Here is a 19,931-nt window from a genome sequence, read left to right on the forward strand (position 1 = left end):
AACATTTATTTTAAGAAGTTCAACTCTGTATTTTCAGATTTCATGGAGTTTAACGACCTCTCGAAATTAAATATACTCCCAGGAGAAGGAGGCAGGGCGCGTCTTGCTGCCCAGTGTGTTTCAACACAACTTGACGGACAGCAAATGGCCGAGACAAGCACACACATGCAACATGCTTGTTAGTTTTCTACCATTTTTTGTTCTTCTATATATTTACCTCTTTTTCTCTGGTTTCATTATAAAATTGAATTATTTGTGAGGCTTTGGTGATATCATTTATCTGACATTCATGCTAATAGAGCATTTTGAAATAAAAAAACTAGAATTGAATACATTTTTTTGTTCCAGTATATATAATTTTGTGTCATAATATTGGTAATTATCTAAATGCAATGCTTTAAAAAGATAAGATAATATTAAATTAGAATTAAATTTTTAATCTAGCCACGCAGGAAAGTCTGACAAATCCAGTTATTTTGTGAGTTATCTCGTGAATCCAGTTTTGCCATACAGCTTTTCACATTTGCCTCATATAACCAAAAATATTCAAGGTTTATCTGTCACAGTAGAAATGATATGACAAAATATCTGACGGCTGACAAATCTTTATTGTTTTTGTGTACATAGATAGTAATAATATTTTGGATGCACCAGTTTATTGGTTGCATATCGGTATCAACAGATATTCTCCTTATTGCCTGCCATGGTTTATTGGTAAATAAGATGACATTTACTGATGGCAGTGGCTAATGTTTTTCTATTATGTCACATCAGTTTTGCGCAGACTAAACCATAGGGCTTGAGACCAAGAGCATCCCGTCATCCCGGGGACAATAGAAAACATGTTTGGGATGAACAAAGATCTTCCCCAGGATAATTTTGGGGAGAAAGGATGCAGGAAACTCACTGTCAACATGTTGTTTTACAGATAATGCTGCATTGTGTGTAGCACATCCATGCAGCAGGAGAGCTTGTTAACGTTAGCAGTTAGCAGAACTAACTGCTGAAGGAGGCTGCATTGAGTTACATTGTGATGCATTCAAGTTTTTTTTAGTAAAAACTGAGATTTTGGTAAAGGTAAATTAAAATGCTCTCATGATGTGTTCAAATGTTGTCTTGTAAAATGACATTTTTGGCAAGAAATGTGAATAAATACAGCTGATGTAAGGAGAAATTTGTTGATGTTTCACAGCAATACAAAAGGTTTTTTCATGAATGTGTGCGATTGAATTTGTGCTTATTCAAAGGAAGTGTAATAATGATTTTCAAACAGTTCAGTACTTTCTTTTAAAACATCAGTATCAGCCCAGAATTTTACAGTTGCCACATCCCTAAACAACACATTTTATTATAGAGCATTTTTCTAAATGAAAGTTACAAAAGGCCAAAACCGACAGCCGCAACAGTGCAATGAATACATAAAACAAGAATAAAACCGCAGTGATTAAAAATGACAATATAAAACTGAACTAAAATCAGGCTCAGATATGATTTAGCAAATAATGAGGTCACAAACTCTTATCATGCAGATTATTCCAGATTTTTGGGGCCTTTACGGGAAATACTTGATCACTAGAAATACTGTGAAAGGTCACAATTTGAGGATAACAGGTTACATGAAGGTCTGTGTTGTGATTTGTGATATCACCCAACCCTGTGCTGAATTATGAACTTCAGGTGCTACAAAATGGACATGAAACTTGGATGTGTTGAGTTATGGAACAATATTCATAACTCTCAATCAATAAAATAACTCAACAAAACAAAAATGCTCCTCTCTAACAGTTTCTCGAGGCTTATTTTCCTTCAGAAACAGTTGGAGTCACTTTTTCCATTCATTACTTTGACTCATACCTCACACCTCTTCACAGCTCCGCACTCACACTCTGTCCTCTCTGCTCACCTAGCATCGGACAATGGTAAATGTTGTACAGTGTTGGCTTTTTGATGTGTGTTTGTGTTTGGGTGTTCCCTGGGAGCGGCGCTGGGTCTGCGGCCTTCAGAGGACTGAATACAAGAGCTATGTGTTGTTTGTGTGTTTTGGGCGTATATGCGTGCAGGGGAAGTGGTGCGGGGTGTAAAAGGTGGGGGTAAATTGGTCACCCGTTCCGATGCATTTTTTTCCCATTCATGGATTTCAAAGGCAAGGATTGGCATAAACCTTTAATTTCAGATTAGCTTAGTTACATTTTTAGACCTGGAGGGTTTACGTCATGGCAGTTTGGGGAGCGTTTTCCTCTGAGTGTATTAGTGAACTCCACACTGCTCTGAACCCCCCCCCCAAAAAAAAAAACATTTCCAGAGGCAAAATTTGGCCAAACTTAAAACAGAGTTCAAATCGAAGATGCTTTTTTTGCAATGCATGTTTAACACTGAATTATTCCCCCTTGATTTCAACACCTAAAGTAAATGTTTTAGTTTTGCCTGGGGGGGGGGGGGGGGGACCCATCTTAATGAAATATTAAATTATTCAGTTAAAAAAATATATTTTTAATCGCTTATTATCAGTTCATTATCACTCATTATCATTGTCCGTTACTCATGAGCAGCAGAGGAGATACCCGCACACCAAATGCAACCGGGCTGAGCAGCCACAAAAAATAATAAAACAAAAAATAATTTTTAAAAAAGTGAATTAAATCTTATTCTCTTTTTTTTAAAATAATGAAAGTTATTCACTTTTTTAAAATTATTTTTTGCACTTTGAGCACCTTTCTTTTTGTGCACAGATGTCCTAAATAAATTTACATTTTTTTTTTTTTTGCATTTCTCCAAAAACCTTTTTTGTAGCTGTCCAGCCTAGTTGTATCGGTGAGCAGGTATCTCTCCTGCCATCCTTTCTTGGTTGTCCATTGTACTAATGCACCCAAGATGAACTTTTCTCTCACAGCAGCCTTAAGACCATACTCAGTAGCCTCCTGATTTATTTCAGGAGAGAATAAGCTTTACTAAACAAGTAAACACTGTAAATATTGCGTGCTTTGTCAGTGATTTCCAAGAACGTCCTCGTCAGACCGCACACCTTCACACACATCGAGTCTCTGTCTCTCTGTTAATGAGGTGTGATTGGATGCTGGGAAGTTTTCCTGCTTTCCGCTTGATGTGATCTCTCACTGGGAGAGTTCACTGTCTTTATGTCTGGCTCTGCTCAGTGGGGGCTCAGGGCGTCAAAGAGGAAGCCTACCAGTTCAAAGTATAGCCCATAATGTTTGCTAATTGTCTTGTTTTCTTCCCCTTTCTCTCCCTCTCTCTGTCTCTCCATAGCAGGGCGTGTTTGGGGCTCAGTGCTCTAACCCAGCCATGAGCATCATCGGCGCTGAGGATGAGGATTTCGAGAATGATCTGAATGATGTGAGTGAATAAAAGGGCGGCACAGACAAAAGCAGCTGAGTGTAATTTAATCATGTTCTCTTATTTCACTTTGCTCTGCTTGTTTTCTCCCTCTCAGGTGCCGGATGAGCAGAGCCCATACTTCAATAACATAGACCTGCTGAAGGATCACCCGACCCACCTGCTGGTGTTCCTGCAACATGTCATCCTACAGTTTGACCCAGCCCCCCTGGTGAGAACTAGGACTCCCATAATGCAACGTCCTGTCTACACAGGATGTGTTTCAGCCACGTTTTTCAGTCATCCATCTCATACACGTCTGATGGGACAGATTTGTGCCTGTTTTAATCAATACAGCTGTCTGCACAGGACATAAGTGTCTGTTTGGCTCAAAGGTTGCTTTCACTACACACTCTCTGTAGACACGGTGTTGCAGTGTGTGTAAATCAGAGTGTGTGTGCCTGTTTGTATACTACTGCTGAAACAACACCTAATATATCTAATCTAATAGAGAAGGAAAAAAGGTGGAAAAATGATGACAATTTATTTAACTTGTGTGACATAAGTGGGGGAGTATAGCGTGTTTCATTACAATTTTTCAGCTTCCATATTTCCCACTTAAGTAAAAAATGGTTGCCAGGTGGCAGAAAAACGTACAGTAGATCCTTTAATCAAACAACAGATTTTCTCCAATTGTAACTGATACATAACGTCCTTGATCCAATGCCCATATGGATTCTTTTTGACTTTTCATGTACAAAAGTGATTATTAGTTACAGCTGTATTATATATGTTTTTAGACAGCAAGATGCCTGATACATTTAGTAAGTTCAGTATTAGTGTACAATAGGAATGCTTCTAAGGACTAATTTTCCTGATGTTAAAAACAGAAGTTTAAACTTAGACGAGTCGACTAGTCTAAAAGTAAGATAACGCTCAATAAACAGTCAGAATTATGCACAATTTAATCTATAACTTAAAACATTGTCTGAAAAAATATTGCATATATTGTACATAACATTGTACATTATCCTACAAAACATGAACTCGCTGAATAAAAGTTAGCAAATAACATTTAGTCAAAACAATATTCTTCTGGAAAATGTGACATAAAACTTATGAATATACCAGTATGAATATTACTTGTAAAAAAAAATTAGGCTTCGATAGACAGACATTGCATCGGATTACGGCATCGGGCATTTGATTCTTTTGATCTGAAGACCCTTAGGGACTAAAGGAATATGAATAACTTGCAGGGTAATTGAGGAATGGACACATAATTTGAGGTAGCCAACAACCCGCTTCTATACATCCAAAGAACTTCTATAGAAAATAATCTGCTTGGCAACCAGACCAGGCGTCTAATTGAGACAGCCATTTATTTGTCAAAATGTGTAACTACACCAGGCAAGTAAAAGGGATTGTGTTTTTAATTGGGATGAGACTTTTAATAGAAGTTTTACAGTATCTTAGGAAATTAGTCTGATTATTACAATAGTATTTTTATTGAGTGAATGTTATAATAATTGAACAATTAAGCCCTGTTTCCACCAAACACTTTTGGTATGGTACCTTTGGAACCACAAGTTACCCTTCAGACATGGTACCTAGACCCTAGTATTTCCACTGCCAGCAGAACTCTATCATGTGGGCGGGGTTGTTGTCACTCACTGCTACGTCCAGCACTCACTGTATTTCCTCATTATCGGTGACACAGAGTGAAGTCTGCCCCTTGTTTGTTGTCCACAGAACGAGGCTACATGCCGACATTTTCAGAACAAAATAAAACAGGCTGCAGTGAGAGTCTCTCTCCATGGGATATTTAAAAATAGCAGGTTTGTGCATTTAGTTTTTCTAAGGCAAATTCGGGGGTTTAGTGTTGCTGGAGCCCACAGGAATGATGCTCCACTGCCCTTTTTATTCTCTGAGTGAGGATTAGAATATATGCAGTTCACCTAACCCAGTCAAAATTAATATATACATATAAACGCTTGAAGATCCACTCATTACTAAAAGTGTGTGTCATATAAAGACTAATGGTTTGAACAGTGGTTACATGAGCCTCAAAACCAGCAACAACTCAGCCCTGAGCAGAGTGACCGTCTGCTATTGACCAATCAACGGACTGCAGTGTTCACAGCTCCACCTTTTAGTACCAGAGCTCTGTGTGCTAGGTACTCCAACAGAGGGGGGACCAAAAATGGGGACAGTACAGAATGGTTCCATTGGTACCACCCACAACTTTTCACAGTGGAAACGGGGGTTAAGTTTAACCAGCTAGTATTTCTGGTGCCGACTAACAAGGGTTACAACTGACTAGTCGACTAATCGCACACATATTTAGTTTACAGTTTTTGCTTATACTGACCTGGCGCATCACATTGGCGTTTGATTTAACATGTGAAACAGGTCATGAATCCACAAGGAAGTTGTTGTTTTTAAAGATACAGAAAGGAAATGAGGATGGAGACAGAGAGACAAGAGGTATGGCAGGTATGACGTGCAAAGTCCCCGGTTGGAGGGGAACCAGGGACTTTCTGGTCATATGGAATTTGGGGCCACACCTGTGCCCCCCTCACAGGGAAGTTAAAAGAACTACAAGATTGTGACTAAAATAATGATTGAGATTAATTTGCTCGTTTATTATATTGTTGATGATTGCTCATTCACTTATGTAATAGAATATAATTATATTTCATTTCAACATAGAAGAACATTTCTTTTAAATATTACAGCCTGGGTCTTGTTTCTGTTGTTTTGGTTGTGGTAACTTTTTATTCACAAACTGAGATGTTTGGCAGCGTCACTGGTCAACACAGTCCATCTGAATAAACAAGACGAGCAGTCAGACAGGCTCTAAAGAAAGACTCGTCCAGTCATATGAACTAAAGCAGCTAAAAGTAGAACAAGTAGTTAATGTTGCATTGCAGGTTTTCTGTGTAGCGAAAAAGCTTTGCCTGCAGCCAAACAAGTTTGGGACACTGAAGTAATCCCAGCATCCTCAAAATACACAAGAGACAGATGGTTTACCTGTGAATAGAGAGCGCTTGATTTGATGCCACTGTAAACACAGAGAGTCAGAATTGTACCTAATAGATTTTATTTGATAACACAGCAGGCACAGTTTGTATGAAACACATGAAACAGCAAATAAGTGTGGATTCACATTGCACGTTTGGAGACCTCGCCTCTTGTGTGTGTGTGTGTGTGTGTGTGTGTGTGTGTGTGTGTGTGAGACTACATGTGTGTCAGTGCTGATATAAAGCATGCCTGTCCTTTCCCCTTTGTTCTGCATGCAGTCACTGTGACCCACCCAGGTACTGTTTCACCTCCCACAGTCATGAAACACTCTCCTTTTTAAACCCCTCAACCTCACCAAGGTTCATGTAAAGAACAAAAGAGTGTCAGAACACCAGGTGTGTTTGTAGAAAATCTTATTTTGTTACAGTTTAAAGGAAAACTTCACCCTCTCATTTGTGTTACAGTTTCTCATTGCCTGTTGCCTTGAATTCGAGAATAAAATGTTTTTCTCAGGCACCTTTTGTGGTGAACGGAGAATCCAAAAAAGGGCCACATGGGTCTGCATTTAACAACAGCAAAACTATATCATAACAGCCATTTTTATAAATTTTATCAACAAACAAAAACACAGAATAAAGATGTAAAGCTCTAAAACAAGCAATATAAAACACAAGATAAGATTAGGACAGAGAAAAGTCAAAAAGTATGTTAATATATACTAGAAATGAATCATAAAAACTCAAAAAACAGCAACTACACTTGGTAACAAAGACCAACTAAGACACACCTTGACATTGGCATATAGAAGACTGTGTACAAAAATCCTGCAACCGTGTTTTGAAACGGGGCGTCGGTGGCTTAGTGGTAGAGCAGGCGCCCCATGTACAAGGCTGTTGCCCCAGCGGCCTGGGTTCAACTCCAGCTTGTGGCCCTTTGCTGCATGTCTCTCCCTCTCTCCCTCCCCCTTTCACACTTGTCTGTCCTGTCCATTAAAGGCTAAAAATGCCCCCCCCCCCCCCCCCCAAAAAAAAAAAACCTGTTTTGAAACGGCCAAGAGGAACCAATTAGTGCTTCTGCAGAAGATTCCACATATAGGAAGCTGCATACATAAATGCTCGCTTGCCAAACTCTGCACGTACCCTCAGTACAGACAATAAAATCATGTTTACGACCTCTCACACAACTTGTACAGTATAATCCGAGTCTCATTTATCCAGTCATATGCTCAGTATTTCCGAAACACAGGTTTGCTAAAAAGTTACAACATAAAAACACTTTTACCTGCAAGTAGTGTGCGCGAGCAAGCCTGAGCATGTGTGAGACTGTTTGTATGGACGTGTTATTGTCAACGTTTTAGTGAAAATGCCTTGTTTTTGGAAAGTACTGAGCATACGACTGGATTAATGTGACTTGGATTATACTGTGCGAGTTGTGTGAGAGTTTGTATATGGATGTTTTTTTAATACTTCTTATTTATGAACATTTTTAAGTTCAATAAGTATAGGAACACAAGAAAAGAAAAAGGAAAAAAAGAGGAGCAGTACACAGGGAAAAAAGTCAAATATGAGGTCATGGGACGTTTACAAGAACATTTACGACAAATTTTCCTAGTTTAAGTAAGGTGTCATATGGTACGTACAGTAATCATGTTGAGTCTGCCTCGTTGGCCAAATAAATTTTGGCCATTTTCTCCACCGTTTTTCTCCCAATTCTTTTTGAAGTCATGTGGATTATGTCATCTGTTCCAGAAGATGTAAATGTTTGTGAATGGATATTTTGATATAGTTTTGCTGTTGTTAAATGCAGACCCTGATTACTTGAATTCATTAAAAATGTTCCAGTTTTTTTTGATTCTTCGTTCATTGTGGAGGCATGTGAGAAACACAAACTTGTCTTTAGGAATTCAAGGTAACACAATGATCAATTGATGTACTAATGGTCATTTTGCAGATGAAGTATTCCTTTAAAAACTCTCTCACTGTTGAATCAGTGGCGTAGAAGACAGAGATTGAGGTATGTGTGTGATTATGGCTGACAGTGACCACTGTTTTATAAGATATTGCCATTATGATTTAAATACCCCATTAGTCTCTGTGTTTTGATGAACAGCACTTTGTTCATTTTATGTCAGCAGCTTGACTGTGAGGTCAGGTGAAATTAACTTTTATATATTATGACATACCAGTAAATCATATGATTTGTGATATCAAATACTAACTAATAACTGTGGACGTAACAACGACACAGACGGTGCATTAATGCAACGCGCAGGACATTAAAAGCCCGCTGACATTTTGTTTGCACTCATTGATCTTCTGTCTGTCTGTCTCCTCTCAGCTGTGTTACCTCCATGCTGACCTCTTTAAGAACCTCAGTGCCAAAGAGACCAAGAAGCAATTTGTGGAGTTCTTCAACACTTTCCTGGACAAGGGTGCAGTAAGTAGCACACTACAATGCATTTCCTCTAAGACTTTTGTCTGTATGCCAGTAAAGAGTGGATGCGAACGGACTTGAAATAATGAGCGACCTGATAGAATTTATTGTAAACTCAAGGTAAAACAACGGATAAATCAGCAAAACACAAAAGACCTTGCCAGAGACCGGGGAGGGAGGGACATCACGCTGATAACAAGCGGGCACATGCAGTGTTTTATTCTCATGAAACTTATGCCAGCCTTACACCAAATGGTTTTTCAACCAGTTTCACTGTTGCAGACAAATTTCCAGTGTCGGATTAGGATCGTTAGAGTTTCACTTCAGTTGGTGCGCTCCTGTGTAAGGTGGTCATAAAACTCAGCTGTCTTATGTCTTTTTCTTATCTCGAGAAAATCAAACATCTTTAATATCATCCTAAGTTTTTAGTCTTGGTTTGTGCATATACTTAAATTCAGCAGCCAATAGCAGCTCTCTCTGCGGCACTAAACAGGAAGTCGCAAACCACATAGACAGTAAACATGGAGGGGACTCTGGGGAGGCTTTTGTACTGTGGAAAAGGAGGAGAAACTGCTGGAGCTTTGGAGTCGGCGTTGACTTCAATGTGTATCTGATCTACGAACTAGCAGTTATTTTAGAGAGAAATCTTATTTTCTTTAAAACTCATTCCCACAGTCTCCTCCATATGAAATAAAACAGCTGACCAACGAAGGCTGGCAGCACGTTGAAGCACACAAATACACTTTATAGATTATATTGATGCAGAACTGACAAGTCATCATATGACACCTTTTATCTTTAAGGGTATCACCATCTAAATTAAGAATTCCAGTGTGCTATTTTCATGGCCAAAGAAAGTTCAATCAATATTTGTGAACATGAGCTGCTCTCTCTCAAAGCCAGAAACCAGAGGAGTCTCAAACTTGTGATATAATAGGGTACAAAGTCTGGAGCTGCTCCATAGACAATAAATAGGAGACTGAGTTTATGAGCTCACAGAATGTTTGTTTTCTTTTTTTACACTCAAATGAGCTTTATTCTGTCGTAGTGTTCTCAGTCCTGAAACAGAAAATGTTCCCATATGCTCTCAGTGTCATCTAGGACGTCTTTCTCAGTTGAATGAATGACTGACTTAATTTCGAACCAAAAATTATACAAAGACAAAGATAACAGTGTCTGACAGTGTCTTACATTTCTTCTTTTAACTCATATTATTTCAACAAATTCCCAAATGTATTTACTGTACGACTATCCCCAGTCTATTTACCACCCGGTTAAATAGATAGGTAATAAACCCACTTTATTTACAGCTCAAGTACCTCCCAGTGTCACAAAATAAATATGCACTCCCCTAACACAACCTTTCCTCATCTATATATCTGCCACAAATATCTTTCTGTAAAGTTTTTTAACTCATATTTCTGCTTTGTTTCAACTCATCACGCAGCCCGTTCCACACGTCCACCTCAAACACTGAAATACACAGACTTACAACCCCCCTCTCTGTCTCAAAACATTTTTTGAATATTGCCCGGAAGTGAATTATTCCTCACTTTAAACATGATTATTGCAGTTTTAAATTAAACTCATTGTCATCGTCTGTGGAGCAGCTCCTCACTGTACTTTATGACATCATCAATTTGAGTTTCAGCTGTCCAGTTTTTGGATTTGGGAGAAAGTTGTTCATGTTTACTCATGTTTTTGGACTGTTTTAGACTCTAGGAATAACATGTATGAATTTTGAAAATGGGTGTAGTTTTCCTTTATTAAGTTCCCAGAGTTATGTCTTTTTGCAGCCACAGAAGGATTTGTTTTAAATGTCATATTTCTTAAAGGGAGTTTGGTGTAATATTTTCCACCAGGAGCAAAATGGGAAATAATCCCAAAAGGAATCTAGTTGTAGTTTTGCAAATGGTGACCCCAAAAGATCCCCAGTCTTTGAAACATGTGACCAAGAACTCAGGTTGTTTTTAGATGTGAGAGGGTGTCACGTTTAAGTGTTTTAAAAGTCCTCTAGTGTATGTTAGGCATGATCTAGCCCCCAAAAATAAATGTTATTACTGTATTTCATTTCATATATGCACTCTAACAGAGGGAGTGATGTGCTGCTGCTTTAAGGAAGTAGTTTATCTGATGACCTTACGAGATCTGATTCCATTTTCCTAGAGTGTGTTTGGATATTCAACTCTGTTTTTGTTTTTTGAGGGGGAGTAATGGCTCTTTTTTAAGGTTGGGTGCAACTTTTTGGATCTGTAAGGACCTCCATTGCTCTGTTAGGACTCATAACCTAATTGATATTGCCTTAGCAGATGTTGCAGATGCTCCATGAATTAAGTGATCAGATTTACATTTGCTTAGTTATGTGGTTTGAAACGCTTCCAGTGTAGTCATATAATGAGAGACTCTAGTGTCTCCCTACAGGCTCTCTTTCTTTGTGTTTTATATTTCTGTGTTTCTCAGCTTCAGAGAGTTGTGTCAGTCGCTAATTCTTGCTCCTTCAGTCTGTGCTGGTGTGTATTCTCTAAAAATCAATTCAGATAAACATAGCAGCCAACGTAACACAGATATTATATTCTTTTTTCATTGTGTAACATCGATAGGAATTTGATATACGGCACAGCTGTAGTCTATAAGTTGAACTCAGGAGAGACACCGTGTGCACATGATTTGTTTGCGAGTGCTCGTCTCTGTTTGCTCTGCCTTTATTCTGTGTCTGTGCTGCTGCAGCCTTCACCTTCTGTCTGTCGCTCCCCATCACTCCTCCCCTGCACACCTGGCCTCTGTCACTCCTCTGCTATATTTCCTCCTCACATCTCGTGTACTGCACTCGTCTGTCAGCTCAGCTGGTGTGTGCTGCTCTGGCTCCCTGTCTGTCTATCCGCTGTCTGTCTGTCTTTCGTCCAACCCCACAGCTTCCTGTCAGGATCGTGGGAAAGCCCTTTGGGAGGACTCGTCTCTTTTTTTAAACCCTCTGCATCTTTAGTAGACCCTCTGACTTGACGTTGGCCCGTGTGGTTATTTTCATGTGACAGTGTTTCTTCCATTTGGAATATGGGCTTTTCCTCTTAGTTGTTTTATTTCTAAGGTTTAAATGACCCCTTGTGGTGATGTGTAGCTACTGCACACTTTATTTATATTCCTATTACTTGGTACCACTGGTTTTTTTTTGTAAGTAAGTAAAATGTATTCATAAAGTCACAAAGTGCTTCTCAAAAGCAATATGCAACAAGAAGGAAACCATAGAAGACAAAGTGAACACCCGAGCCATGTAGGTAACACATAACAAAGAAACAATAGATCCTCTGTTGCCAGTTTATAAGGCACGTGTGGCTGAAACTAATGCAACAAATCTTTTAAAGAGGCATTGTTTCAACATTATTATCATTTTGGTGGATGTAATTTTTGTTGCTGTTGAACTGAATCACTTTATACAGAGAGGTACTTCTGTTTTTTAACCTACCTGAGGCCTTTACTACGAAGTCAGGTCAATATACCCAGGATATCTTCAGGCAATCTGGCTTTACGAACCCTAACATTGGCCGTCTGGAAAACTGGTGTCTGGTTGACAGCTAGTTCAGTCAAATCCGGGTTTTCCTATCCAGCTGTGTGAGTTCGTGTGAAAGAGGCGGGTGTTGTTAGTTACAAGTGACATCATAAGAACCATAAATGAAGCGGCCTGCTAAATTTAATATGAAATGAAACCATGATAGAAATTACATGCGGGAATATTCTGTTGCCGGGACAGCAGAAAGTCACATTCATCACAGTGTAATGTGAACGATAGTTTATAATCTTACAATAGAATATAAGATGTAAACACTGGTAATATTGTCCAAATATCAAAAGATTTTTCAACCAATAGTGATAACTGATAATTACTCGCTTCTAGTGGCTGATAACCGGTACGATAACCACTAATTTCCCTTTTTTATTTTTTTTAAAGAAGAGTATAACCTGTAGTGTATGCACACCTGAGGGTAAGAAAGGCTAGGATGTAGAGAGATTGGAGATCAGACCCTCAGCGCAATCCTGTCATCTTCCTCTGGAACTGTGAAAGAAGTCCACACCACAACATGTTTTGCTCTGTAGACAACGTGCTGCAGTTGTTGTTGTTGTTGTTTTTGTTGTTGTTTAATTGTGGCTCACAAATCAAGCTCAAAAGTCCATGCACCGCCACCCACTGTGTCAGGTGTGTAAATGCTTCCCTTGTTACGTCAATGAAAACAGTCTGGCTTTGTGTTATTAGCACTTTTTATCGGCTATAATTTTAAGTATCGGAATAATGCATAATTATAAAAATGTCCCATTAACGGCTGATTTTATTTTATTTATTGATATATATCGTGCATCCCTGCTCAGAATGTGTCGCATAAAACACTTAAAAAAAAAAAAAAAAAAAAAGAGTGCAACTGAGCAGGTTAGGTCTATAAATCCTGCTTCATAGTACGGGCCTCTGAACTGATTTAAAAGGAATGGACAAAATAATAGAAACACTTGCAGCCTCCAAAATGACCCTACAGTTTAATCAACACCTCTGTCAAACAGTTTCAACAAAAGCTAAACATTAAAATCTACATGTCAGTAGGATTTATTGCAGGACTGTTGTATTAGACTGCTTTGCATTAGACTTACTAGTAGCTAGGGCGACACGGTGCAGTGGTTAGCAAGAGGGTTCCTGGTCCAGACCAGGGGTGGGGGGTTTGAACTCCAGGTTTGGGGGAGCCCTTCTGTGCGAAGACTGCATGTTCCCCCTGTGTCAGCATGGATTTTCTCTGGCTACTCCGGCTTCCTCCCATAGTCCAAAGACATGCAGGTTAATTGGTGACTCTAAATTGTCTGTAGGTGTGAATGTGAGTGTGAATGGTTGTCTGTCTCTATGTGTCAGCCCTGTGATAGTCTGGCGACCTGTCCAGGGTGTACCCTACCTCTTGCCCGATGTCAGCTGGGATAGGCTCCAGCACACCCGTGACCCCTAAGAGGATAAGAAAATGAATGAATGAATAGTTTTAGCAAGATTTACTGAATAAACTGGCAACTGAGTGTAGAGCAAAGCAAAGCTGTAAATGTTTAACATCTTGTATTTAGAATATATTGATAAATAATGTATTATTTTTGTCTCTGTACCAATTTTGTCTCTCGCTCCTTCATTTAGATCCTCAGAGTGGCACTACCATCTAATGTAGCCTATGAATTGGGTAAGTTCTTCTCCTGTAGTGTATTTAGTCATCATATACTCTTTCCCATACACACACACCTCAGTGTCTTCTTCACTGTATCTCTAATTCTCACTCACTCACCTCTCCTGTCTTCTTGCCCGAAGACCGAACCCGTCCAGATCTGCTCCATGAGGACACCCAAAAGCGTTATGCTCAGGAGGTTCAGAGCATGCAGGCTGCTGAAGTGGCCAAACAGCTGGAAGATTTCAGGTGAGGATCCCCATCCTGAACTCTACTCAGCAAGTCTCGTATAGTCTGGTTTTTTTTTTGTAACCAAATTTTATCCAGCACTTTGCATATATGATGATACAGAAGCACAGCTTCATGTTTTTCCTTTTAAACAGAAATATTAACCTTTAGTTTGACTGACCAGATGTAGACAGTGCTTCTGCTATTTGTGTGTTACTGTTTTCAAAGTCCCCTTCACTACAGGAAACAACAACCTCTGAGCTAACAACTTACATGCTGACAATGGCATGTTATGACAAAATTTTGATCAGGCAATAAGGTGTGCCTGCTTTGTTGTTTCAGTCAATTGTTGTAAAGGTATTAAACTAGTAAAACAACTCGTGAACGCAGCAAGGAAATGTTCGGATTTCGTTTTGCAGGACTCTCAAACACAGCCAGTTCGAGTCACTTTGCCACATCTTTTACTCTGGCAGCAGCACGCGCCAGTGACAGTGACTTTACCAGTGTACCAATTAGCTCCACCTCACACAAGCTTCTGTGATATGGTCACAATAATGTTCTACAAGAGCCACATGCAGCTTGCAAACCATCCATGGTCCAGTGAGCTCCTCCAGAGCTACAGTTTAGTCAAGCTTCACCTTAGATTATCAAATTATTTTTGTCTTTTTTTAAATCACTGAAAGTTGCATCACACACTTGACAAGCGTCTCCTTTTTTGCGGCATTGTCTTTTGCGAAGCATTAGCCATTTTAAATAACAGTGCTCGCCTCCCCCGCTGCAAATTTTCTAACAACAAAAGTTTCCCTCTGACACTATTTTTTAAGATGAACGTCGTTGCATCATTGGCTTATCGCTGCTCAAGATAATTGTGATTGGCTAAAATTCAAATAAGCCAGCATTTTTTGTCACAATAGAAGAATGATAAGGTGTGTTTCCAGACCTTTCTTTAGCGCTGTCTAGCTACTAGTCTTGACCACCCTAAATATTTCCTCTGTAAATCCACAATAATCGTCTCAAGTCATGATCACCATACAGTACTCTGGTTTGGGAGTATTGGTTGATGTGTGTTGGGGGACCTTATGCAGTTAGCTCTGATCACGACATGAGTGTACTGTAATGGCACTCAGGATAGTCTCTGCTTATTAGATACTGAAGTCAAACCTAAAGAGAAAATGTGTCGAATTTATTGTAATTTCTCAAAAGCTCCTTCTTGTCACTGTTTCTAAGTTTTGAAAGACGTCCAGTAAAATTAATTAACCAGCAGGCTAAAAGCTCACTTTTAATTACAACTCAACACTACAGCTTACTGTTTTGCACGGGTGGGAATCACCAGAGGATCCACGATCCTTACGTCACAATACAATTTTATTACGATTTTAAATATGCTGTGATATGCTGAGTACTGCGAAAAAATATGTTGAGATATATTGCTATTTATCACCATTTTTAAACCGTAAATTATGCCCCTAAAGGAAAACTCTGTCAACATCTATTTTATCTAATAAAATAAAGTTTTCAGTTTGTTCATCTCATTTCAGCCATTGTTGGAGGAAAAGCAAAATGTATCTTTGGACTGAAGTCTAGTGGCTACCTGAAGTTTAACTTGCATTTGTCATATTAATAATTTATATATTAAAAAAAGATACTTGCACTATGTGACGATATATCGCCACACAGAAATACAATACTATTGTGTGTTTTGAGATCAGTCTTCGATATACAAGGCAGCATTTGGCTGCAGTTCACGCAACGCAAAATAAAAATAAACTTGAAGAGATTTGAAACTTGCTTTAAATTAGTCATTTATCCCAAAGGAAGCTATTTTGTATTTCTATTTCACAACCAATTTTACAAGATCTAACTAAACTATAACTATGAAATCTAGCCCTCTCAGTGTAGGCGGGATGATCAGGTGTAGTGTTCAGCAAAGTGTGCATATGTAGCATGTAGCAGTATTTTCACTTGTATTCTTCGTCTTTTATCAGCTCAGCTCTCTAAGAACCTCAGCGAATGAGATACCAAAAAAGTACCAGGTACTATCCACAACTGGAAAACCAAAAAAAAAGAGCGAGTTGAGTAGATCCGTGCTGTACCATGCAGTTCCTTAGTCTCCTTCACAGTTAAAGCCATATATACATTTGTCTTTGCTGGAAAGGTTTCACTGTGAACAGCAGAGGCATGAACGCAAGAAAGGGTCATCTTAATTATTCTCATTTTCTCTTTTCAGTAGCATTTTGTTCATGTGATTCTTTTGCTTTGCTTAGTTTTTAACCTGATCAATGAACATTTAGATGAGCTGCCTTGAGTTTAGATGTACAGGAAAATTATTTGATGTGAGGTTTCAGGCTGAACTGTTGAAAAGCAGCACAGTCAGAGCATGATGATGACCACTGTCTTTGGTGAATTATAAAGGTTTCTATTTTCTTGGAATTGTAGATGAATAGTCATATATTATATGTACACTCACAGAATGGGGAAAGCATCAATCAGTATGCTGTAATAATCCTTTATGTTCAGTACTAACCTGGCCAAACCCTGGCTTCCTTCTGCTGTATCTTACACAGGCAAAAGAGGATGATGGGCATGACGCCCAACGAGGCGGAACTCATCGACGTGGAGAGCCACTATCCCACTGACCGCATCCCGATGGAGATGAAGGAGAAGTCTGTAGCTGAAAACCTGCTGGACAAGATGTCTGAGACACAGTGAGCGCTCTCTCCTCCACTGCTTCTTACAACAGCAAAAAAAAGCAATTGTTTATTCCTCCTATTAGGAAGAGTTGTTGGCAGCATCACTGTCCAGCTATTATAGAACAGCAATGACGAAGGAACCATTTTGTGTGCCCTGAAGTATAAGTCAGAGACCTTTTCTAAATGAGATTAGATATTGGTGAGCACTTTAAAAGCTTGCAAGGACATGAAACTCACCCTGTTGAATCATCAGAGCAGAAAATGAACCTCTGCTTTAGAAAATATCTGGTTCTTTGAGTAAAAAGTTACACAAGTCTTAACACATAAGGAGAGAGGTCAGCAACAACTTCTGAGGAGCACTTAGGTAGTGTACGCAGCCATTAGTGATTTGAAGCTCAAGATAGTGCCTGAGAAAATCAGTTCACCTTTGGATTCTGGGTCAGTTTCGGATAAATGCAGCAAATCAAGTGCCTTTTTCTGTTCTTACTTGCACTTGAAAATAAATGTACACCACATAAACCTAAAGCACTGTCATATGATCCAGGAGACTCCCTCAAAGTTGAGGAACAACCATAGACTGCATAAAATAATGGATGTAGCCACTGTGACATCAGCCTTTGGTTTGTGGACACCCTTTTGAAGCCTCGGGTTTGGCATTTTGACCATCGGCGTTTTGTTTTGTTATTGGAGCCAGAAGTTACTGTATTTAGACAAGAAGGTGGAGCTGTGGAGGAGCGAGGGGTAGCTCTTAGTCATAGGGTGTGCTTCGAATTGCATACCTCTTCTTTTTACTTTAAGTAGGTACTGCAGCTGCCCTTAAAAAGTGTGTACTGTTGCATGCAGTATGCACACAGCTCGGACATACTACTGTCTCATAACATTAAGGACCCGAACTTCTACCCTCTTGCTTTTATATCTGTTACTGTGGAGATAAAACAAACACCACTTACCGAGTTTGCCGAAGACGAAGATGAACCCGGAGAGCTCTGCTGTTATTACTTTGTGATATATGTAGTTTAACTTTAAAGTTATAACTGCACAGATTGTAGATTTTAATATAGTATATTTTTGACAGTGAAATCACATCTGCAGTTCTCCGTCATTATTTTTGTAGTTATGTCCTTTTCGGACCATATGTAGCATATGTAGCAGAACATCCTGGTATTTTTGACATACTGCATCTGATATATCTGAAATTAGCAGCCAGTTAAAGACCAAAATACCAGATTGTTATTTCTGCTGTAACGTTGGGCATTTTAACATGAGTGTCTGAAGATTTAAGGGAGGACAATACAATTTGCAATTCAAAGAACTGCCAATAATGGCACTCCCTTCTTGGCTTTACTTTTCTGCTCCAGAGATAGCTGCTCGGAAAAAAATGTAAGGCTTTTTGACCCAAAAGGTTTTGGAACGATGGAACTAGAGGAGCTAAACTAGTAACTAAAGGCATTTTCGGACCAAACAGTTCTGCCCACTGCGGAGCTCCTCCAGAGAACTACATAGTTTCAAAGGCTTTTTCTCTGTTTGCATTTGCACCAGCAATAGAAACACTGACGTCATGTACTGTAACTCGGCCGGCGAATAGTATAGCAACGTTACTTTCCCCTTGACCAATCAAAATCGTGTTATATTGCAACCGTCACATTTATGTTCCTTAAAGCCAGGTCTTCACTGTCAGTCCATTTGCTGGGCTCTCCTCTATTTTGTCTGCTTCGAGCTGTTGTTTAAATGGCAAACAGGTTTTTAAAAAATGTCGGTTGCTGGTGCTGCGTTGGCTGTGTTTGACTTGTCATCATACATTACGTCACTCATTGGTTCCTCTTGTGCTGAGAGAGCACCGTCTCTGATGTAGGAGCTAAAAAAGTCTCTCAAAACAGCGTTGTAAGAACCACAATCATTCCTTGTTCCTTGCAGTGCAGACCCAGCAAAAAGAGGGGAAAAGTTTCTCTGGTTTTAAAACACCCTGAGACACCTTTCCGTTTCCACTGCATCTGAAGAACTGTGGAAATGGGGCACATGAGGCCTTTGACTGATTGAAAAATGAAATGCAATTTTCACACAAAAGAGAACAACACCTCTCTGTGTCATGAGGATATTATTAAAAGTAAACCTTCAAATAGTAATTGGACAGTAGGGAAAATCCTTCTGTGTCTTCTCTGCTCCCTGCTGCTTCACCCTTAAACCTGAGAAGATGATTGGTTTGTCAGATTAAAAAAGTTGGCACTACACTTTCTATAAGGCCCTATAGTAGGTATATTCAGCATTAACTGTGCACATAACCAGTCTACTGCCAGGCACACAGAGACAACTCCAGCAGGAGATGGAGAAAATCAAGCGCACTGGACTAGAGAGCCGGAGAGGGAACAGTGATTGGAAGAGAGCACAACAGAGCAAGAAGGAAATGAAGAGGCAGAGAGGAAAAGATGGAGTCAGCAGTGCCACGCTGGCAGGAAGGCTCTCTCCTGGCATTTTGCCAACCGGAGGGAGGGGTGGTGTTGTTGGTGGGGGGTTGCACAGCGGAAGGAGGAAGGGGAGAGAAGAGGCCAGAGGGTTATCGTTGCTGGATAGCTCCTGCCCTGGACACGGTTAAAGAAAGAAAGCAAGAGATCTGGGGGAAAGTTAATCTATCCTTGACCCTGTGGCCAACTACAATGTGTTATCCTCTACAAGAAGCGAGTCAGACAGAGAGGGAGAGGAGGCCAGCAAGAGGGCAGGAGACTGTCTAACTTCATCTTGTCAGAACAGAGGAAAAAAATGAACAACAGAAATGAAAGGAGATGCACTGTGCACGAGCAGCACTCGTCCTGTGGATATAACCACGTTATCAGTGGAGAAGACACAAAAAGCCTGCAAAGCACTCTCTATCAAAGACACGAAAATTCGACTTCAGACTCACTCAGTTACTATCACACACTTGGATCTTTATCTCCAATGCACAAAAGATTCATTCACTCTATTCATTACTGCCAGCAGTCATTTCTCTATTGCCCTCGCACTTCTCCCACACTCTTGCACCCACTGACCCCCGCCTCCCGTTCGACCACAACAC

General features: G+C 39.6%; 1 protein-coding gene across 8 annotated transcripts in view; it reads left to right on the plus strand.

The window, feature by feature from the left end:
- The window catches only part of arhgef1b (Rho guanine nucleotide exchange factor (GEF) 1b), a 62,596-nt gene that overhangs the window by 21,092 nt on the left and 21,573 nt on the right, over window positions 1-19,931 (plus strand). For 6 of the 8 annotated variants that reach the window (XM_049582698.1, XM_049582697.1, XM_049582692.1 and 3 more), the window contains 6 exons: window positions 3,265-3,351; window positions 3,449-3,562; window positions 8,692-8,790; window positions 13,940-13,982; window positions 14,108-14,213; window positions 16,757-16,897. In XM_049582698.1, the coding sequence (XP_049438655.1) occupies window positions 3,301-3,351; window positions 3,449-3,562; window positions 8,692-8,790; window positions 13,940-13,982; window positions 14,108-14,213; window positions 16,757-16,897 (554 nt within the window). In that variant the 5' untranslated portion in view covers window positions 3,265-3,300. The remainder of the gene's footprint in view (window positions 1-3,264; window positions 3,352-3,448; window positions 3,563-8,691; window positions 8,791-13,939; window positions 13,983-14,107; window positions 14,214-16,756; window positions 16,898-19,931) is intronic. The other 2 variants (XM_049582699.1, XM_049582695.1) reach the window with 1 other exon arrangement.

This window comes from Epinephelus fuscoguttatus, linkage group LG8, assembly GCF_011397635.1.
Source record: "Epinephelus fuscoguttatus linkage group LG8, E.fuscoguttatus.final_Chr_v1".
NCBI classification, from domain to species: domain Eukaryota; kingdom Metazoa; phylum Chordata; class Actinopteri; order Perciformes; family Serranidae; genus Epinephelus; species Epinephelus fuscoguttatus.